Raw genomic sequence first — 23,965 nt, forward strand, 5'->3', positions numbered from 1 at the left:
TTTTTTTTTTTTTGCTTTGACTACAGGTTTCCCAAAGTCAAACCTGTACATTTCCTTGAGGCAGTATACAGTTTTATTGTTGGGGTAGCATTTGGTAATGTGAAGTAAATAAGGAGATATTATATATGTGTGTGTGTGTGTATTTTCAGAATACTTTCAAACACATTACCAACCCTGAACTTTCAGAAGTGCAGGATAAAAATGTAATAGCGATCAGTCCGAAAGACATACATATATTTGGATGTGGTAGTGCAACTTTATCCAGCTTTAATGCAATTGAATTTTCCACAAGTAGCCTCTGGGTCTGGCTCTACTCACCACTTTTTAAACAAAAAGAATTGGTTAAGCCACAGTAAGCCTCTGCATGAAGCCAATCCCCAGCCATGAATAAAGTCAGACTCAAGAACAAGTCAAACAAAAGCCATAGGGCATACGAAGGGCAATGCCTCATAACATTTGTGACAGGTCAAGAGAGGAATCTGTAAGCTCATTTTTCCAAATGGGTTTGCCTAAGACATTCCTGTTTGTGCAGAGAGGACAAAAGTATAAAAGAGTTTAAAATGCAGGGCAAAAGGGAAGCTATTTACTAAGAGAATAATTAATAATAATTTCCCCATGTTCTAGTTTTTGGGGCAGATTGTTTTTCTTTGTGTTTTTGTTATTTATTGAAAGAACACATTATAGAAGCGAAGCAAAAATGACATCATATTGCTGCTATCAAGATATTAAAAATGCTGATTTTTTATGATTTCTACTTCTGAACATGTAGATTAATGTATGTTGCTGAAGTGCATTATAGATACACATTAAATTTAATAAAAAATAAATAAAATATTGCTTTAAAAAATCACTGTTAATCACCAGCATAGTCTTCAGGAAACAAGTATGCCATGGAAGTTAGCAGAACTTTAAAACTCATGCATTTGATTAATCAAAGTTCACTTGCCAAATATTACAGTTACTGTATTCAGGATTAATTCTTCCCAATACAATTTGTTCCTTCCAAGACAAACCACAAAAATGATACAGGGTTCCACTGATTCTTTTTGAGTGAAACAAGACCTGTTGCATATTAACTGAAGCCATTTTCTAGCAAGTCATTCATTGTTGTGCAGTGATTTAGGGCTATTTGAAAGGAACAAGTAAATTATGTTACTATGCCAAGCAAATTACTCAGGTATACACATTTGTGTAAACATGGATATTTATTAAGTCAATGGCCAACCTATAACTAAAAACAGGAATCCTGTCTTCCCAATACTTTGCTCTAATGAATTGTTGTTAGTTGCTGAAAGGGAAAATGAGGGGTGTGCTGCTCAATCTGGGCTTACAGCAGTATTCTGAGTTTTAGAGAGCAATCCTATGACCTCTAGACAGAGTCTGGGGGGCCATAGAATACTTTGGATTCCTGGATCTGTGGTTGGAGTCAGCGCTCCAACCTCACACACATAAGTCTGAGCTCCTTGCCCCAGGCCCTTGTGGCTGACATGGAGAGAACCATGCTGGCTGTCTTTCCGAGGTCACAAAGGCGACCTCAGAGAGGACAGAAAGGGGACTTTCCCGTAGGCGGGGAGTGCAGGAGAGTGGGGAAGTGGGGATATGAGCTATTCCTAGCCTTCCCCAGCCTCACTCCCTCTCCATACCCAACACCTCAGCTAGACAGGTGAAAATGCCCATCCAACTGGAATGCAGAGGGGGGGGGTGTGGAGGCGAAGATCGCCATCATGCAAAGAAAAATGTATCTGTCTTCTTTCATGATATAGGTCAGGGGTGGGAAACCTATGGCCCATGGGTCAAATGTAGCCCTTTGCTTAATTTCATCTGCACCTTCAAAACTCGCCAGCACCAGGTAACCTCCTAGCCCAATACATGTTTTCAAAGGGTCCCTCCTCAGATGAGACACTCCCCAGCACTGAGCAGTCTCAAACTGGAGGAAACCTTTGAAGATGCAGAGCAGGTCCTGATAGGAAAAAAAGTTCTCCACCCCTGATGAAGGTACTCTTGGAAATGTTTTTATGCTTAATATTGGACAGCTTCAGGGTATGTGCCATTTATCTTAAATTACATTTTTGTGTTATTGTATTGTAACAGCAATAGTTGACAGTTGATGGAATACTGTGGCCTTACTGTGGTTGATCATTCAGATCTGTAAAACAGGAACAGCTTTTGGGAGGACAGGTACTGCTTTGGATAAATACACAATACTATTGCTGAAATATATCTGTTCTCAGGGGAAAGTGTACAAGATAAAGGAATCTGGTTCATGCTACAGTAAGACAGTTTGTCAAATTTAACACACATAATGCTTTCGTAACTCCATTAGAGAAAAAAAAACTTATAGAAATTTTAAAACATGACATTTAGCAATCCACCAATCCTGTTAAATGCATGACTTAAACTGCTAAGGTGTGTGAATTTACATGTGTATAAATATATTTTTAAAACTTAAAACCATTTTTGATGGCATAAAACCAAAAAGACAAGAGTTACTCTGTCATATGCAGGCAACATGCAAGGGAAGGAAGAAGGTAGACAGCAGCTATCATTTGAGATTTATACCAGTGGCAATAAAGCCTTCACTTTGCCCTGGGGATGGTCAGCAGGTGCAGCTAATCAGGCAAAGTATATTACTGAGCCTGACTGTGTTGTCTTCCAGCAGGGGAACATGATTTAAGTTGGCAATCATTAAATCAGCCCTGCCAATTTGAAAGCGTGATTCCTTAACCCGTTGCTAATGGACATGCTCTGTTGCAGCCTTCCGTAACCTGGTGCCCTCCAGATGTGTTAGTCTACAACTCCCATCACCCCCAGCCAGAGCTGGCTGGGGATGATGGAGTTGTAGTAGAACACATCTCGAGGGCAAGGCTGTAATATAGCATGTCTGATGTTGCATAAGAAAAACCAACAAAAACTGTCCTTGTCTAAATTAATAATCGCACAATGTGGCCCTTGGTATAAAAAAAGGAAAAGCACACACATTATTTTTTATGTTCACTTTTTGAATATCAAGAGTTCAGTATTTATATTGGTCTCACTGGCCCAACTAGTCACTGAAGACCATAAACACACATTAAAGCCATACCTTTCCGATTTTCAGAGCAATAAAACAACAACAACCCACTGTTGTTATGTACTGAAGCTGACAATAATGTCTTTTGATTTACAAAAAGATGAGGTGCAACATCCTGATTATAACAGCATGTTGGTTGGCATAACTGGGCTCAACGTTTCCGATACTGACACAAGGATGGTCAGTCCCGAAAGTATTCAAAATTTGTATTCTTACTTTTCATTTGCAAAGTTCCATGCAATCTTCTGAGCTCTGATCACCTCAGAAGAACCTTGACAGAAACGTAGCTATTCTCATTCTACAAAGGGGCAAATGAAGCCTGACAAATACTTGGAGGAATGTTGCATTGAAACTCAGTCTAAGCTGAGCAATTATCATTTCAGAATCGCACCACACTTTGTACCTTTGAGCTACAAAAATAATTAATAATAATCTTTCAGGTACTGAAGTAATAGTATTAAATCCCAGAACTCTCTGGTACTGAATCCCAGAACTGATGCATACAAAATCCTCTCAGTTACACCAATATCAAGAATAGTTTTCATTCATATAAGGCTATTGCTGGAACTCCCCAGTTCCCCAAGTGGTGAGAAGTTCCAGGAGCAGCACTGCTAGAATTTGGCTTCCTTTAGGGGAGAGATCACTGGAGACTTATGGCATTTTGTATTATTTGATTTATTTACAATGATAAAAGTAGATCATAGGGGGATGCAAGCACAGTATATGCACTCCTGACATGCAGACCTGCTACCTCCCATCAGCTCTCCAGAGAAAACCACCCTGCAAACCAAGATATAAGAAGAAATTTATTGGTTTTTAGCCAATCAGGCCATCCGCATACAAAAACAAATAGAATTCTCATATCAACCAAAAGGGAAACCAAAATACAAATTGTTAATAAAATAATTAACAAAAACAAATTTAAAAAAATTTAAAATCCTAAAACAATATTTGTCCGCATGTTATTACCATGTTTACAGATTTAGGGTTTTGGTGTGTGTTTTTTTAACAGTCAATGACTTTCATCTCTCCAGGGCTCAACTGACAAACTTAGCAGTCCTATATGATGTATAATGATCTGTTCCAGCTAATAATAATAGAGTTATACTTGCACCAGAAGTATCCTCAAGCACAACTAATAGGGGATCAAGGTATTGTTTCCTCAAATCGATGTACAATTCTGCTACTAAGAAGTTTTCATTCTTCAGCTAACTTCTGTCTCTTTCTGATTCTATGTGTCTATGGCCACATTGATATGTAACACTAAGCCAAAAATCCTGGCTTATCTCCAGGATATGCACAACTGGTGTGCATCCACATGCAGCCCAGTTTACACTTCCCTTCATGCCAGCCGCAAAACATGGATTTAGCACTTAACCATAGGTTGTTAGGACAGGCAAACTGGGAACTATGGCTAAGAAGAGCTTGCAAACAAACCAGGATTGTAAGCCAGCTTTAAACCCAGACTTAAAGTTGGCTTATGAATCCTGGCTTGTTTGCAAGCCATTAACCATAGTTCCATAGTTTCATCCATCACAGGAAGCTACAGTTAAGCGCTAAATCCGGGATTGTTAGCTTGTTCTTATGAAGGAAAGCCAGCTCCATGCTGTTTGTGTACATCCTGCCATTAAGACGGGATTTTGGCTTGGTGTTACATGTTGAACTGGCCCTGTGGTATATGGCTTGGATTCATAGACTGCCTGCTCCCTAAGATCTGAGGAGGCTCTTTTCTTTATCCCAACTTTTCTGCATCTCACTGAAACTAGATTTATTGGAATGTGTGTGAGAAGCATATCTGCGGCCACATCCAAACTGGAATATCCTCAGGAAGGTCCTTTTTGGCCCCAGTCTGTTTATCTTCCACTACCTAGCTAAAACTTCTTTATTCAGATAATATTTTAGTTTGCCTGGTTAGTTTTTAATGGCTGACCCTGATATTTTATACAGCTTTTATCTGTTGCTGTTGTGTCTTATTGTTGTTTTTACTGCTATGTAATTTTTGTAATGATGTAAGCAGCCCCAAGCGTTTGTTGTTTTTTACTGTGAAAGGGTAGGATATAAATGTTCTTAAATAAAAACCTCTTAGGTAGGTTATTATAAACAAGTATTTATATATTTACCCAAACCCTCAAGACTTGTCTGCAGTTTTCTAGACATACTGAAGTCTGGCATAGGCAATTTGCTCTAACCAAGCACAATAACTCATTTGCTTAGTTCATGTCTCAGTATTCATGCCTTAGGGCTGCGTTTTTGCATATACTTCTTTCTGAATACTGTTACTGAATATATTAGAAAAAACAGAGGCAAGCATTACAACCCCTGAATTCTTCTCTGGCTTGGATTTTAATCTGGGATGGAAACAGCATTGCTCCCTCCTATCCATCGACCCACTCCACTCCAGCATCAGTTGTTTCTGCTTCAGGGATGACTACAGGAGTAGGGAGCCAAATAGGTACCTCTCCCCCACCCATCCTCCCATCTCTCTCTCTACCTCTCTCTGTAGAGAGGCACCTGAAATTCTGGGAAGTTCCCAGAATGCTTCATCGTGGGGAGAGGAAGGAAGGAAGGAAGGAAGGAAGGAAGGAAGGAAGGAAGGGGGGGGGAGAGAGAGAGAGAGGAACAGAAAGAAAGAAAGATCGACTTGCCAGTGTAGTTCCAGCAGCCACCCTGGAGGAGAAAGAAATATGCAGCCATAGGCAGCAGCCACCAAGTAAGTGAGTTTGGAGGCTCCCAGGGGAGGTCAACAATTATGAGCAAATTTAGATACTGAGGGAGAGGGGGGAGCAGTAAGTAAAAACATTTTTGCAAACATTGCCCACTTTGGGGCCTAACTGCTGGTCCCGATCTAAAAATGAGCCTGGGGGAGGTCTACCATCTCTATCAAGAACCATTTTTCCAAATAAACTTTACATAAAATGTAAGTTATGAACTAGTTAAAACTAATATGCATGGTACCTATATAACAGAATGCAATTTTATACAGGATTTTAAAAACACAACTTAATTGAGAATTCTGCCAACTGGAATTTTGAAACAAAGCTTAAAATCAAATGGAAACAAAACAAACAAAACACTAGACATAATCTAAAAGCAGCTTTCTAAAAATTAACTCTTAGATTTCTGAAAGCTCTTGGAATGTAATTACTAAAGGGTGCAATCCTATGCGTGTTTAGACAGAGAAAAGGCCTACAACTGGCTGCGGCATGCTGGGAGTTGTAGGCCTTTTCTCTGTCTAAACACGCATAGGATTGCACCCTAAATCACAGAAAAGTATCAACGTGCTAGTTCTAAAAATATAGGAAAGCAGTACTAATGCAGCTACTTTAGTTCAAAGTCTATTTTTTTCCAAGCATATTCCAAATTTAACACACTGATAACAGTCCAAATAAAGACTGAAATACACTCTTGGAAACCACCAGAAGTCTAACCTATAGTTTTAGCATGTCCAAGTTAACATTTGTTGTCAATACAACATAATTATCTAAACTAGCCATGTGATTATGGCATCACATACCAAACCACAAGTAGTTATTACTCTGGAATTTTAAGCAATTGCTGGCATCCAAAAGATTTGAGTTTAGAAAATTTGCATCATTTGGGTGTGTAGGCATGATGAGAGGGGAAAGTACGAAGCATTCCCTACAGTGCCGCCTATTTTGCAGCAGAATGACCGCAGCAACCTACGACCTGAGTCTGAATAGTTTTTATAATTCACTTCTATAGTTTATCATTGATATTTACAGAGGTTTACAGTGCTGCGCTGGCACTGCTGATTAAGCGCCTGCCCCCTCCTCTCCAAGCAAACCCCTCGCAGCTTTTCCCTGGTAGGAAGGACAGTGTGTTGGGTTGGACAGTGCTACTTTAAAATGCCGAAGCACCATCCAGCCTCCTGAGCCTTCCCTGCTTCAAGGCAGGGGAGCACACCGGGTGGGGGTTACCGCTTTAGCCCTGCATGGCCAAGGATCTCCGGGTGCCTTGGTCACAGAGCTGCCAAACAACCCCAACTCTTCTACCCAAACCTTGGAGCTGGCAGGGATCAATGAGCAACGGATGGGACAAACCCCACCCACCTTTGCAGCTTCAACATTGGGAAAAAAGTCTGGCTGCTCCTCATGCTCACCCATTTCATGGCTACTGGAATGGGTGAATCCTGAATATTTATATCTTACTATAGAAGCATGGTTAAGATGTAATAATCTCAGTTCTAATTCAGCCACATAACTTACAGTTCAGCACTCACTAGTTAGGGAGCTTCTCTTTAGGCTGTTTAATTGTCCCACAAGCTTACCCATGATATACTAAGAACTGTAATCAGTCAGTTTCTTTCCCCGCCTTAATTAGTGATCTTATTGTATTATTTTATGGTGGTCTTCTTTAATGTAAAAATACAATTCCATGTATCAAGAAGAGGGGGAAAAAATGTTACATGCGGTACAGAGCTTAAATAATATTATTTCAACACACACAGTGGCCCCTTTCCCTCATGTGTATCATAGTATTTTCTGCCACTAGGGGAAAAGCTCCGTAAATCTAAAGAAAAGGGTAATTACTAGGGATGTCAGAGAATTCCGCCACGGATCTCGGTGAAGCTGAATGCCAGTGCATTCGGCCCCCCGAACTCCGTGGCGGAATGGCCTGCCACACACCCCCGCCACCCCGCAGATCCCCCCCGGGACGAGACTCACCTGGGGCGGATCTTCCGGGCGACGGTAGCTCCGGCCGGTCTTCCGACCGGCTGCCGCCGCCGCCATTTCCAGGCTTGTGTAAAAAAAAAAAAAAAAAGACGTGATAGGCTACGTAAATCTTTACGTAGCCTATCATGGTTGGGTGGGTTTAAAAAAAAAAAAACCCCGCGTATGCAAATTGCGGTGGCTACGGCCGCCACCATTTGCGTTCCTTCTTTTTACCGTCTTAATCTACGTAGACTTAAATATTTACGTAGACTATGACGGCGAAAATAAAGCAGAACGCAAATAGTGTAGCGGGCGCTATTTGCATCCCCTTTTGATTCACCGTTTTAGCCTACGTAAAGATTTATGCAGGCTAAAACGAGGAATCAAAAAGGGACGCAAATAGCGCCCGCTACGCTATTTGCGTTCCCCTTTATTTTCACCGTCATAGTCTACGTAAATATTTACGTAGATTAAGACGGCCAAAAAGAAGGAACGCAAATGGCGCCGGCCATAGCCGCCACCATTTGCGTACGCGGTTTTGTTTTGTTTTTTACCCAGAGCCCTCCGCAGCCGGAAATCCGGCTGCAGACAGCTCTGGCCTGGCCGGGCCAGGCCTGGCCGGCTGCTCCACGGAGCTGCTGCGGAGCACAGCTGGCTGTTCGAGGGGGGGAGGAACGGAGCGCCTCCCCCCCGGCCAGGATTCCAGGGGGAGGGACGGAACGCCTCCCCCCCCACCATCAACTTAATCCGCAAAAGGTAAGTCACTTTCGTACATCCCTAGTAATTACCAAGCAATCCACTACCATTCAGGAGAGTAAAAGAGAGAAATTAGCACTGGAATGAGACCAAGAGGACCAAGCAAGAGGAAGGCAAGGTAGGCATATGTATGAATTTAAGCCTTCATAATGGAAGCCCATTCTATCCTCTCCCTCCCCTTTGTCTGCCTGCCAGCTCCAGCTTTATCATACATCATTACCACCCACTGTTTTGAGAACCCAAATTCCATAGCAACTCATACTGGTGTCATCCTGTTCAGCTCAATGATAAACACGCTAGCATTCACTGAATCAGCTTCTAGAAATTCAACAGGTTTCTAGTAAAGGAAGCAGCATATGAAAGAAGCTCTGTATAAAGTTTGGAACTGTGAAGTTTACCAAGAGGAAGCAATTAATTAATGAGACGAACAACCAGAGGAAACTTAACATAGAGGGGCATATCAAATGAACATGACCAACCCACCATATTCCCACACACCCCACATCTATGTGTGTGTAAAAAGCAACTTCTTGTAATTCAATTTACAATTGACCAGGCTATCTAGCAGGCTGCTTTCCCCTATCAATACCCAGCTGACTTTTAAGATCTTCAGAGGAGGCCTTGCTGGTCATTCTGTGACCAACAGAATGTCACCACATAGTATCTCGAATGCGGGCCTTCTCAGTGGCAGCACCCACTCCCATGTTGTTTGGGAAGAAGAAAATGTGGTATGTTTCAAACACCTACTGAAAACAAACTTGTTCACCAGGCTTTCTCTGGCTTGCCATTAATTGCAATTAACTGTATGCCGCTCCATCTTACTGTTCATTGTATTGTTTTGCATTGTTATTTGAACTGTTTTTAATAGTGTATTTAAATGTGATTTGTATTGTTACTGAAGTTGAAATTGTTTTTAATAGTGTATTTAAATGTGATTTTTTATATTTATATGTGAACCGCTTATTGTATTAAGCGGAAGATAAGTATTAATAATTTTTTTAAAAATATTTTCTACTTCGAAGATGTTACTCAAAGGTTACTCAATCCCATGGAAGCCTCTCCTAAATAAAAGACAGTGACTTGGTCTGCACATCACAGTAAGCCACTGTAGGTTAATTAACCCACAGGGCTCCGAGACTAACACCAGCCACCATTTTGAATACACAAGCCTGGGCAGGGTGCACCAGACCTTGTTGTGTCATGTGAACCTGGGCATTGTGGGTTAGCTGAGAGTTTAAAAAGCCATTGTTCTACAGTTATCTGAGGGTTGTTTAACACTCAACCCCTGAACCTGGGTTTGCACGACACAACAAGCTACTGTGAGATCCCAACATGGCTTGAATGTTCAAAATGGTGGCCAATGCATATCTCAAGCGTCCATGGGTTAATTGATTAACCCATGGTGGCTTATTGTGATGTTCAAACTAACCCAGTGTATATATTTGAATATAGCCCACTTTGTTGTTGTTTATTCCATCAGTCGCTTCTGACTCTTCGTGACCTCATGGACCAGGCCACACCAGAGCTTCCTGTTGGCTGTTGCCACCCCCAGCTCCCCCAAGGTCAAGTCCGTCACGTCCAGAATATCATCCATCCATCTTCCCTCTTCCTTTTGCCCTCCACCTTCCCCAGCATCAGCATCTTCCCCAGAGTATCCTGTCTTCTCATTATGTGGCCAAAGTATAGCCCACTTAAGAGGACTATATTCAAATTTCATTGAATATAGCCCTGTTAAGTGGCAAACTTCAGCTCTAAATTTCTGTGTTTCCAAGAGGTCATTCACACTGTCATTTTCCTTTGCATATGATACATCATGAGCATCCCCATAATTTGTGCTCCTATAAACCCTAAACTGATAAAGAATCCAAATTAGGCTTCAGAAACTACACTGAATGAAAAAGGTAGCAGGCAAGAGATACTGGTAAAACCAAACCAGACCTTCACATAACATGTAAAGTCAGCTTGATTTCACAATATCTGTGTTTGATTAGCATAAGGGCAGTAAAATCATGTTATTGTGTTGTATTTCTTGTTATACTGCAAAAATTTGAGCAGTTCCCAAGAGCATCTTGCTCAATGTTTATTGACTACAATCCTCATGAAAAGCCCAAGCTTCTGTTCCTATGGATCAGGGCCATTTATATGTATGAACCAGGTAAAAACACAAGTATAAAAATAAATGTAGTGTCCTAGTAGACAGGATTACATGAATCCTATGTCTTTTAGGCTGCAATCCTATGCCCATGTACCTGGCAGTAAACCCACTGAACTCAGTGAGGCTTACTTCTGAGTAGACATGAATAGGATTGCACTATTCATTGTTCTCAATTCGAATGCTCCTCAGTTATGCCCAAGATGGAAAAGAAGAGGAAATAATGCCCAAATATCTTTGCCTAAAGGACACAAGAACAGAATATAATTTACACAGAACAGAAGATTCCTAGTCTGTGAAAAACTATTCCCTTTAATGAAAATATACAAAAAAGGACCTGAACAGTGTCTTTTGATATATATTTTGTGTGTATTACAAATTATTCAAAAAAATTACGAGGAGTCACCTCATACCTATCTGTAATTTTTTTCTGTATTTTTCTTTTACATAAACCACCCTGGGAATTTCTACTGAAGGGCAGTAAACAGATTTCTATAATAAAATAAATAAAAAACCTTACAGTACCCCAGTAAATGTAATGTGACATTTAAACCAGCCCAGCTGCAGACTCTGTCACCTTTGAGACTGATCTTCATTCAAAGTTTTACAACTCCAGTAGATAACCAGCAAGTTTGACAATGCATACGGTTTGTGGCCTTAGGCATTCACAGCTCCACATGAAATAAACCCACAATGACACAAGAGACTGACCCCTTTTCATAATGGTTCTATCTTGGATTCATACTCTAATATAAAAACTTCGTAAGCAAGCAGTATATAGATTTTTCTTTTCCCCCAGTTCATCAACTATTCCCTTCATAAGAATATAAGAAGAGCCATGCTGGATCAGACCAAGGGTCCATCTAGTCCAGCATTCTGTACACACAGTAGCCAACTGCTGTCGACCAGGAATGCACAAGCAGGACATGAGTGCAGGAGCACCTTCCCACCCATGTTCCCCAGCAACTGTTGTACATAGGCTCACTGCCTCTAGTACTGGAGGTAGCACATAGCCATCAAGAAAACTAATAGCCAATGATAGGCTTTTCCTCCAGGAATTTGTCTAACCCCCTTTTAAAGCTATCCAAATTGGTGGCCATCTCGATTCTGATCTGCAGCAAGCTGTTTTACCATCTCCCCTTTACTTGAAACTATTTTGCAGCATTTGAAACTATTTCAAATGTTACTAAATTCCCACAAGGAAGAATGTCTCTGTAGGAAGCAGCATGCACCACTTCATGTAGATTGTCAGGTGAGCGTATTTAAAGAAATTTCAATTGACCTTGGCTTCCTGGCACAGTATACCATTTGTACACAAAACAAAATACACAAAACTATCATCACATATAGCATCTAGAAGCCATAGACTTTTATGCATCTTTGGTAAATGCATAAAAGATGTAAATGTAAGATGTAAAGTCTTCGATTTTACATCTTATTATTCCAACATATAACCGACTAACTAACATCAACTGCACAAGCTAATTTGATCCTGACCATCTCCAGTGCTTTAAAACAGTCCACCATATCCTTCCCCCATTCCTCATGCAAAAAAAAAAGCTAAGCCAAAACAAAACATCCATTGCAATCTCTATTATTACAAGTGATTCAGGCTTTTATAGTTGCTGTCCAATTACAGGGAAAAAATGGTTCTCTCCTCCTGCCCCTTACTGTGCTCTGTACAATGGACTTCTTTATTTTATATAAGTCTAGTGTACAATAATGCTGCAATCAAAATCAATGCACTATGTTCACCCCCAATCTTCCCCCGCCCCACATCACTGTCTGACTGTGTGAACTCTCATTAAAAGAAAAACTAGCCCTTGCAAGAAAGTCTAGTGGAAATGTAATGAACAAGAGAGAACATAAATCCTAATGGAGCCAACAATACATAACATACTGACTCATAATATATCACACATGAGCACATTTGCTTTGCCAGTTTTGTCATCCCTTTAAAACTAAAACAAAAAAAGTCAGCTGCCAACAAAAGATCTTAAACAATGTTCAAAGTACTGAAGCAGTGATCTTCAAGCAAATAAACTAACATCTGGGTAACACCCTCATAGTACATCTTGATTAAAACCTCCCCTCCATCCCCTTTTCTTGCTTTTGGCCTTACATCCAAACCACAGTTTATTTCTGTCCAACATCATGCAAAGCTGATGATCTGGTTGAACACTCAGTACAACTGCCAGAAAAAATAAAGATGTTGACTTGCCAACATCCTCCCAGCATCTATATTACATCTTCTTTTAGAACAGGGGTGGGCAACTTGTGGCTGTCCAGTTGTTTTGGCCTACAACTGCCTTAGCCAGCATAGCCAATGGTGAGGGATGATGGGAGTTGTGGCCCTCCAGATATTTTGGTCTACAAGCTGCCCACTCCTGACTTAAGGGTTGCCTTAAAGTAAGGGGGTATATATATATATATATATATATATACACACACACACACACACACACACAGAGAGAGAGTCAGCAGCTGCACTAATTTGCTCAGTATCAATCAGCACTTAGCTATATGACTCAGTTTCTCATATACTCTTTGGGATGAAAATGGATCACAAATTACTGGGGTGACATGGATCCATGTTTTTTTCTTACACTCAGTTGATCTTAAATAGGAAGGATATTTCACAAAGAAGGCTTATGTTGGCTCCTTTTTATTTACTCTAGTTTTAAAAAGCCCAACTTGCAGCTCAGGGCCAAACTACACATTACTTTAAAGATATAGCTGGCATTTATTTTAACGGATCACTTTTTGTTAATTTAAATAGCTAGGGAGATCTCAATCTGGATAGGAATCACAGCAGGGGAAAAGTTAAAACTCTCCTATCTTTCTCCACACCAGGGTCCCAATTTGGATTGGGTCCCCTGTGCTTACTTTAGAGTAAAAAAAGGGGGAGGAAGTAAAGTAACATGTAGTTTGATCCTTAGCAGCTCCATGAATGAAGATCTTGATCAGAACACACGCTTAGAAAAGGAAAACATTGGGAAAGACGAATGGGTTAGTTACATTACATGTGTATACCTGCCTTTCTTCCAAGGGCATCAGGGCAGTATATACGACATTGTTTTGGCATTTTACCCTTGCAACAAACCTATAAGATAAATTAAGCTGAGAAGTGGTCAATTGATTACTTTTATGGCTCAGTATGTCTATGACTGAGCAAGGATTTGAACTTAGGCTTCCATGGTCCAAGCCCCAAACACCAGCTACTAAACCATCACATTGGCTCTGACCGAGAATCAGGTCTACAGGGAATCAGGTCTACAGGGAGAACACTGTAGGCTGGCATCTTGGTGATATTTCAAAGGGAAAATAATCTCACCTCTCCTTTGGTCACATTACTCAGACCTGCTACTCTCACCTGGATTTGCTGTTCTGTGCCCACCCACACCTAGCCTAAGGTTTCTCTGCTTGATTAGGAAATTCCTACAGCTGGGACTGCAGTGAAGTCAGGGAGTTTCCCATACTGTGGGAGAGTCACCTTAGGGGCCGTCTGAAGATAATGCTTTGGGCTCAGACAGACCTTGTAAAGCAATCATATTAGGAAAGATGATTTTAGTCATCCACACCAGTGCACAGGACCAGGAAATGATGCAGTCTTTAGGTAACATTTCCATATAGAGGCACTCATGGCTGCTCCAAACACGGGCTCCAAAACACAGACAATGACTGGGTTCGCACAATCACGGAGGGGGAAACAAGCCACAGCAGTGGGAAGGTTTGCATAATTACTCTCTGCAGCAGAACTTCATGTTGTGTTATGCAAACCTGGCTGGGGTGGCTTGTTGCTGTGGGTAACAAGCCACCCTAAACCCATGGGTGGAGGTAGGGTTCCGGATGGCTTATTTCCCCTCCTTGATCGTGCAAACTGGGTCTATGTAAATAGTCCCCAGACTGTTCAGCAAGAAGTCCTTGCGTAATGCAGTCTCCTTTATCATACTACATTAGCTAGCTATGAAAGTTTACCTTGATTTGATTGAATAATCAACAGCCCTAAACAGGCAGCAGCACTGAGCTTGAAATTTGTCCTCCCACAGTGCAAGCTGCTTATAATGGATTTAGTTCTACAGGATACATCTTATCCATCAGAACATTCTTTTTATAAATTACCAGGACACTTGGTTGTCACCATCAACTTTGCTCCTTGCAAATTTTCCCCCCAGGAGCCCCAGAGTTCTGAAAGCTTTGACCAAACACCTCTCCAGACTGCCAAAACTTTAAAAGGCTTTCCAACTTCCGAATGTAAACACAGAACAGGGCAGCTCAGGAGATGATAATCACACGGAATTGAATAGTTAGCTTCACATAAAGGAGCCAGAATGCAGGCAGCCTTAACTTGTCTTTTTAAATCAGTTCCATAAGATTGTGTATGATTTCTGAGTTTGGGGCTGGATTTAAGAGGACACTCAGTTTAAGAGGGCACTCATCTTCCTTACCGAATTCCTTTTACAGTATCCACTACTTATAAAAGTGACATACAAAGCTTTGGACTAGTGTCGGGGCCTGAAATTTCAGGCCTGATTTTACTCTCTCTCTCTCTCTCTCTCTCTCATACCCCCACCTCTTGCAAGCAGAACTTCAAAACAGAATGAGAAGAAGGAAAAATATTCCCCAGGAGCACCTAGATGGGACACGATCCATAAAAGTGCAGAACAAACTCTAGGGCAACAAGACATCAAAAAACAAATCCAGCATCTAAGTAAGGACCTGACAGCCTCTGGGCACATATGTACCACAAAACAACTCTCCCATCCTCACCTTCCTAAACAAAGGAATTTGAAAGTACCTTGCTACTCTCAAGGTGCTCTGTGAGCACTAGTGGAATACTTTATCACTTTATTTGTATGAATTCTACAATTTCCAGTGAAAGTGCCAACAAACTGACTATCTAGTTTCCAAGAAGATTCTCACCTGTTAAGCACAAAGGGCCTGCCAGAAAAACAGTACCATATTATAAATTTAAAAATCCAATGCCATAATTGGTAACTCACTGGATTATGATGATGACGATGTGTTCTTTCAAGATCTGCCAAAATGGATAATGATTACTTCAGTATGCAGTAAAACCTAGTTTATCTGGCATGCTTTATGTGCGGCTTAAGGACTACCCTTAAGCAGAAGATACATTTGAATGGTAGGAAAAAACAACAGTAAGAAACAAGGGATTGGAAGAAGGAAGGAATGATAGGTAATGTCTCTGGCAAAATAGCTGCCAAGGTCAGTAATTCTGCCCATGCCAGAATACAACACAAGTTGGGTGGGTGGTTCTGGTGAAACTGGGTAGGGCCATACTGTATGAAAAGTATGTGTCACTATCTACAGAACTGGATGAGGCAAAGGAAAATGTTCCTCCCATGTTACACTGAAATGTATTTAACTGTATAGTACAATACAGGCACATCAACAGCTATTGCTGCTCTCTCTCTCTACACACACACACACCCTTGGTCCCACCTTTCAGGACATTTCTCTACTACTTCAACAGGTGGAGCAAAAAAAAAAATGCACACTTTTTACCCCTTGCTTTATGGGCCTCTCTGTTACACACACATTTCTCTACCCCTTTTCCAAAGATGTTTGGATAATAGGTGAACTTCTATAAAATTAATAAAATAGTCTTTCTTTGTTTCTGTTTTTTGCCCCTTTAGACTTCTGTACATCCCTGTACAATTTCAGTGAAACCCTTGCTATGGGCTATCACAATACAGCTGCCATGTTCGGTTTCCTATTGGTGGGATTCCTAGAATGAATAGTTTTGAGCAGCATTGTACAAAGCAGCACGATACACTTATGAGGAAACACTTGTCACCGAGTCCAGAAGGTCAAATGAAAGGCAGCATGGGGAGGAAAAGGAAAGGAGGGGGAAGGGTTTAATGAAGTAAAAAGATCCTAAGCAACAATAAAATTAAACTATTACATGTGCATTAAAAGCAAAAGCAAAAACAAAAACAAAAAAAACATTATCACCATTTTTGTGCTGAGGTCTGTAAGTCCAGCTCTCATCCTCTTCCACCTGCTGCCCACATATAGAAGTGAGTTCTCCATCGCTACGAAATAACCTTTTTGTCTGCTTAGACAGGGTAGAGAAGTTTATCCAGCTCACAGCACGCGAAAGGGGTCCTGGATTAGGTTTGATCCGCAATGACTTTGAGGCAGTCTCCTTTTTCATTTTCTCCAAAAAATCAGCAAGAGCATGCAACTGTTAAGAACGCTGTTGTCAGCTTTCTCCTTTCACTTTTTTCTACTATCAATGTTTTGTTAAACTTAATTAAAACACTTGCTCTGTTTAAACCTGCACGGAGTATAGAACCAAGTGGCTGCGCCTGTACAGTTCTCTGGAGGCTGGTTCTGCCTACAGTACTTTGCAAGCTGCCAAGCAAAACACAGTGGAAACAAGAAAAACAGAATGGCACCGTGAAAACAATCTTCAGAAGAGCAGATTAGAACTATGTAAAAGTACAATACCAAAATACACAGTTTTCAGCGTTTTCCAGCTTTCATCCGAAGTCCATCTCCTCTCCCCAGTATCATTCTCCAACAATATGTTTATAATCCAGTCTTCTTTTCTATCACATATAAAAAAACAAGAGCTCCTCCGGTCTGGAAGACTTACATGCTGCTAAAAAGTTGCCAGACCAGGATATAAATTATAACGGCTTTCTCTTTTCTGTGTAGAAATAGCACTGCTGCTCTGGTTCCTAAAACCATCCATCCTGTTCACCCCTTTAATGAAAAGCCTAGAGAAAGATCTCCAGAAGGATTCTCTTTAACAATAAAAGGGACTGCCTGGCTATAGCTATCAGTTAGGATTAGTGTGAAATATGATAGGCTCCCTCTCCTAAAGGCAGGGCTATAGAAGCAGCAAACTCCTCCTTTCCACGGCAGAGAGCTAATAGCAATGCAAACTTCTGAGCAGGGAGCACAGAAGTAGGATAATTCAAGGGCACCTCAGTTGACTTACACAAGAAGCAATAAAAATCTCAATATAAAATGGCACATCATTATCTGTTTAATACTGGACATACATTATACACATGGAAAACATGCAATGGTTAAAGCCTGTAAGTCAGTGTTAGTTTTATTGGTAGTGAGAACAAGAGCTGTAAACAAACAGGAGATTTTCAGTATACAGCTGCAAATGTTTCTTTTCTGCTTAACATACGCCACAACTTTAACAGAACTATCAGCAATAGTTGATAGATTATGTGGTGTTTTAATAGTGTTCACTTTTTATTACAGAAGCATGCAATTAGGATTACCACATATTACTAAATTAGATTAAGGTTTTACTAATAAAGCAAATGAATTACTGAAAGCAATATATTAGTGCCAGGTATTCAGTTTTCCTGAAACTGCTGGAGGAAGCAGGCAGGAAGAGGGTGGGAAAACAACATTAACAAAAGTCCCAAGATACAAGACAAGAGCCAAGTATTGCAAGATCCAATACATTTTCATTGCCCGGCTGCTTTTGAGAATCTGATCCCATGGTAATATTTGTATGTTAAGGACTTTGGCTGACAGAAGATCCATAGTTCAAAAGGGCAGCTCATGGAGACACACCAAAAATCACAATACATCTTATATTTCTAGGTCAACACATTCTGGCCTAAATCTAATGTAGCATTAGCATAAGAAACTGACATGCTAGTGAAGCTTTTGTCTGTTGCCTTTTCCTATTGCACAAGCAGTATCTCAACGCTAGTGGACCACTCCGTAAACCTAAGATCTGCAAGCGGTTGCACAACCAGTTGCGCAAGCAGACTTTACTTGGATTCTCCTCTTGTACATAGTTCAGAACTTGGTTTCGGCGAGTGCAATGTCATTTTACCTAGTGGAGTGACTCCACTGGATACATCAGTGTATCAGAGACCAACAACAGTGGTTTAGTCTCCTCAGTTCATGTGAACCATGAATACACAGTTGTGCAAGACAATTTCCAAAACCGCAGATATTGCCTTATTAAATTCAAAACAAAACAAAATATTGCCACTTTTGTCAAGTCAGGACACAACTGCTAAAATAAATTGCTTTTCTGGCAGTGAAGTGCCACCAGTTTTGGTTTAATTGCCGTCTCATGAGACACGCCCCTGCGTCAGCATGCATACGCATACGTCGTCACAAAATTAGCTAAACAGCACCCTTCAAAAACTATTTAAATAACTCCTTCACCCCTGAAAACTTATAGTTCTGTGACTCATAACGAAAATATAAGATTCAACCATTTGCCTGGGAAGCAAACAGCTAAGTACAATATCAGATTACCTATGAATCACCAAGGCACACCAAAGTGACCTTTGGCTCCTTGAACAATGGATTGGCCAACTGTCTTCAGTAAATAATTTAATAGGCTGTATTTATATTAAATCCCTTTTGAGGTAAAACATCTACGTAGCATATTCACTCATTTTTTTTCTCTCTCTCTCTCCCCCCCCTTTCTTCCCCCCATCCCAAACTCACACACACACACCCTGTCCAACCTCTAAAAGTAAGGTATGTTATATATATGCATCTACTAGTGAGATAACCTCAACAAGTAATAAAACTGAACTGACTATTGCAATTAATAGATAAATATCATGGAAACATGAATTGTAGAATAATAATCTCTACTGGATTGCAATTTATGTGACAAGAAATCTAGAGGAAGTAGGAAAACAGAATCTTAAACCTTGCAATTACTCAGACAACTCCTACTCTGCTAGAAACCAGAATTTCATTCAAATATTTTCAAGTAATGCTATTAATGGATACACAGCTGGATAATGTACAGAACTGAACACTGACCTTATGATAATCAACTGAGAATTCTCCTATTTCTGCAACACACAAAAAGCAATGATGTGACATTTATTTTAAAGCTTGGTGTCATTTTGCCAAAATATTTTATTGGAGGAGGAAGATAGCCCAATTTATTGCGACAAGGTCAGTATTGTTATTAGGTCCCTGTTCATACAGATGATGCAACAACTACAGTTAAAAGTCTGACATCCCATATTTTATCTCACAAAACCATTTCCCTTGCTATAGAAACAGAAGAAAAGAAGGAAGAAAGAAAGGCTACTTTGCACATTTGGAGGGAGTTTAAATTAAACTGGAAAGATGTCAGTTATACCACATTATTTGTCAAACATAATTTATATAACTGAAATGGAAAACTGTTGCATTTAGATTTCATTGGATTCTTTATATTAGTAAGTAGTCCCAAGAGGAAGGAGTCACTACAATCTTAGGGTAACCATCAGTCTGATCCAGCCAACCTGTAAGTCGCATGTACTTTAAAGTCCCATTTATTTCAGTGGGAGAGCTAAGCACATACTTAATCTGTAGAAATCAATGGCCCAGTTTGTGTGTCATAAACTAGAGTTCTTTGGAACCCTGGCTTACTGGGATCAAGCAGCATTCTAGTGCGCAGTATTGGCCCCAGGAGCATAATCAAGTCACCTGTAGTGTTAGAGGGCCTAGAGATCCATAATGCCTTGCTTTTCATTATTAGTGCAATTCCCTTGCTAGTAAGCCTCTGAGCATGTGAAGATGAGTCAGAGGCCGATAAATTCCACACTAATGAGCCAGAAGGCTTTATCAAGATGTGCCTGAGAAGCAGAGGTTGTTTACCTTAAAGCTACAGGTGGCTGTGCTGAGACCCAAATGCTATTAGTCTATGCTGGGAATGAACGCTAGGGGGCGCTTCTGCTGTTATGCTGCCTGATTGCTAACATGTATTGTGTAAAACCCATTGTACCCCATGGCTCTGGGTTCAGAGAAGCTGTGTGATCCAACCATTGGGTACGCCTCGGTGCTGTAAGTTACTCAGTAAAGTACTCCATGTAAGTAAACCTATGGATCTGATTTATCACTATCTTGGCACTTCTAAATTAAGAGGTCGACACCCACAGCCGGGGCAACACATGCACGCTGCCCGATCACTCCCTCTTGTCCCCTTCTGCAAGCTGGAGCATCTAAACAAGCCACGGATGCATCACCATATCTGAACTGGGAATTCTGGTTAGTCTCTCCCCAAACTAGTTACAGTCATAACTAGTGGTTTGTTGTTGGCTTATGACTCTGGCCTGTTTGGGGAGATACAAACCAGAGTTCCTGGCTTGAACATCTCGATAAACAAATCATGGATGTCCATGGTTTGTTTAGCTGCTCTAACTTGTGGTGTGAGTGATCGGGCAAGCGTGCACAAGCACACTGCTCGTAACCAATAAGCTACGATTCTCCAGAACCCTGACTATCATTCCACCCAAATGCAGTGCATGAGACCCAAACATTCTTAACTTTCGCCAGATTGTGCCCTAGCAGTTGAAGCAGAGTATTTTGTAATGTACAGAGGATGGTAAACACTATATAAGAAATGGACATGATACACAGGACAAGTATTTTCTAGTTCCATATTCTTATACATGCTATCCTTCTCGTATAGCATGCAATCCTATTTTTAAAAATCAAATATATGTTCCTTCATACACACATATCCCTCTCCCTCTTATTCCATCACAACTACAGGAGTTGGAAGCAGGGTACACAAGTAGATAATGGGTTGGATCCAGAGTTCTGCAGACCAAAATTCCTCAAAATGGACACTTCTGCAGGCAGAAGATAGAACTGATCTTTGCCAATCCACCCCCGCCCCCACAGCCACCCATGCCCTCCAAGATGTGCTCCAGATGGTTGGCAGAGCCTTCAGAACAATATAGGACGGTGCTGGGGGCTGCAGGAAGAAAAGGAAACTGGGTGAATGTCACCTCTCCCATTCCACCTGCAGGATAGTCCAGTCTCCATAGGATCCAACTCATTCGGAACATGAAAGCAGGCCTTCCATTTATAGAACAACAGGTCGGGATCGAACCCAATTATTTTTAATGCTTTAAAATTGGACTTCTTTACATTTTAATTGGTATGTCTTTTTTTAAAAGAAAAAGAAAACAGTCTTACAACGAAATGTAATAAATCAAACATGTTAAATTCTGCATCCAGAATCTCAGACAGAAGCCATCCTCAGGCAAGCTGAGTTAAAGCCTGCTTTAAAGGAAAGGAATAGTGAAAAAATTCCTGATTTTTGAGGCAAAGCATTATAAATATGATTTGATTGGCAAACCCTATGATTCTATGTATTTTATTTATTATTATGAGATTCCTACTAGACCCAGGGCCTGACAAGTCGTCATAGGTGCTAGGATTCAGAAGACAACATCCTGTGCCTTAACCAGGATCACCGCTGGCTCACTCTGCATGATCTCATACTTCAATTTAATATCCTGTAACTATATAATGCATTTATTTCTCAAGTTCTAAATATGTGTAATTCCAGCAACATGCAAGAATAACATTTATTTTTTATCTTCTATCCAGTAATTACTAGCTCTTTCTGGACATTTCTAGGCCCCTAGTCTTCAATGCACGACCTTGCTTAGTGCCCCATATCAATTAATTTCACAATTTCACAGAATTATACAATGCAAAAATAATTAGGGCTGCCCGCTGAAAAGCTTATACTGTGCTCCTTATAGGGCCATCCCTAATATTAGGCAGAGTCAGTTGGCAGATGCTGGGGACAGGGGGACAGGAAGCAGTGGTAGGTCTTATGAGAAAGAGCTGTGCGTGCGTGCTACGTGGCCTACCCTGTGCCTCCTAAACTAGCCTTCAGTTGCAATGGACAGCACCACCGGTGTTCAAATAAGGGTCAAACTACATGTTATGTTAAATATGTAGCATGGTGGTGTTGTTTTTTGTTTTTTACTTAAAAGTGTGCAACAGCTCAATCCAGATTGGGAACGCAGCATGTGGGATGGAAGTTTAATTCTTCCCTCCCCTACCATGATCCTGACAAAGATCCAGTAGAAAACCACAGATTGAAAACCAAAGGCTCTATTTAATACCAACCAAAGGCTCTATTTAATATCAACCATACAACATCAATTTGAATAAGCCACCATGGTTGGAAGCTACGCAGAGCAAGCCCTAGAAGGCAGCTGCTACTCAGGAATGGAAAGGGAGCTCTCAGTATCCTCCACCACATTATGCTTACCTACAAAAAGAATGGAAAATGGTTTCCTATTCAGCTTTGTTGCAGGGTTATCTATCAAGAGTTATTCAAAACCTCCCAGTAAAAGAGATTAAGTAAATACTTAAAATCAAAGCACACGTGAGTGTACAACTGTCCACTCTCTCTTTCACAAAAAGCAGCCATGGGGAGATTGCTCAAGATTACAACAATGGTGAGAGAGGCATTTAACCTTTTCCTCCCTGCCAAAAATTCCCTCTCAGATGCTGCTTGATGTTGAAGGTACCATTTGCTGCAAAAAAAAATCACCTTTGGTAGTAGCATCAGGAGGTGATTTTCTGTAGGAAAACTGCACAGGAGGAAAGGGTTAAACTTGTTGTTGTTGTTGTTCAGTCGTTCAGTCGTGTCCGACTCTTCGTGACCCCATGGACCATAGCACGCCAGGCCTTCCTGTCCTGCGCACTCTCCCGGAGTGTGCTCAGGTTCATATTCATTGCATCGGTGATGCTATCTAGCCATCTCATCCTCCGCCGTCCCCTTCTCCTTTTGCCTTCAGTCTTTCCCAGCATCAGGGTCTTTTCCAGAGAGTTTTCTCTTCGCATTAGGTGGCCAAAATATTGGAGCTTCAGCTTCAGTATCTGTCCTTCCAATGAGCACTCAGGGTTGATTTCCTTTAGGATGGACTTATCTGACCTCCTTGCAGTCCAGGGGACTCGTAAGAGTCTTCTCCAGCACCACAGTTCGAAAGCATCAATTCTTCGGCGCTCAGCCTTCCTTATAGTCCAGCTCTCACAGCCATACATTACTACTGGGAAAACCATAGCTTTGATTAGACAGACCTTTGTTGGCAAGGTGATGTCTCTGCTTCTTACTATGCTGTCTAGGTTGGCCATAGCTTTCCTCCCAAGGAGCAAGCGTCTTTTAATTTCATGGCTACAGTCACCGTCTGCGGTGATCTTGGAGCCCAAGAAAGTAAAATCTGTCACTGCTTCCATGTCTTCCCCTTCTATATGCCAGGAAGTGATAGGGCCAGATGCCATGATCTTCGTTTTTTTAATGTTGAGTTTCAAACCAGCTTTTGCACTCTCCTCTTTCACCCTCAACAAGAGGCTCTTTAGATCCTTTTCACTTTCTGCCATTAGGGTGGTATCGTCTGCATATCGGAGGTTGTTGATAATTCTCCCAGCAATCTTAATTCCGACCTGTGATTCATCCAACCCGGCATTTCTCATGATGTACTCTGCATAGAAGTTAAATAAGCAGGGTGACAATATGCAGCCTTGTCGTACTCCTTT

General features: G+C 41.0%; 1 protein-coding gene across 4 annotated transcripts in view; it reads right to left on the bottom strand.

Moving 5' to 3' along the window:
• NHSL1 (NHS like 1) overlaps window positions 1–23,965 on the bottom strand; it is a 240,735-nt gene that overhangs the window by 137,708 nt on the left and 79,062 nt on the right. The window contains exon 1 of one of the 4 annotated variants that reach the window (XM_084827666.1): window positions 16,631–23,553. The exons of the other annotated variants lie outside the window; for them this stretch is intronic. Coding sequence (XP_084683792.1) covers window positions 16,631–16,832 — 202 coding nt within the window. The 5' untranslated portion in view covers window positions 16,833–23,553. Of the gene's footprint in view, window positions 1–16,630; window positions 23,554–23,965 lie in introns of those variants that run through there. 4 annotated transcript variants of the gene reach the window in all.

Source organism: Heloderma suspectum, chromosome 1, assembly GCF_057233095.1.
Source record: "Heloderma suspectum isolate Gila_16-S chromosome 1, 16-S_ref, whole genome shotgun sequence".
Lineage (NCBI taxonomy): Eukaryota > Metazoa > Chordata > Lepidosauria > Squamata > Helodermatidae > Heloderma > Heloderma suspectum.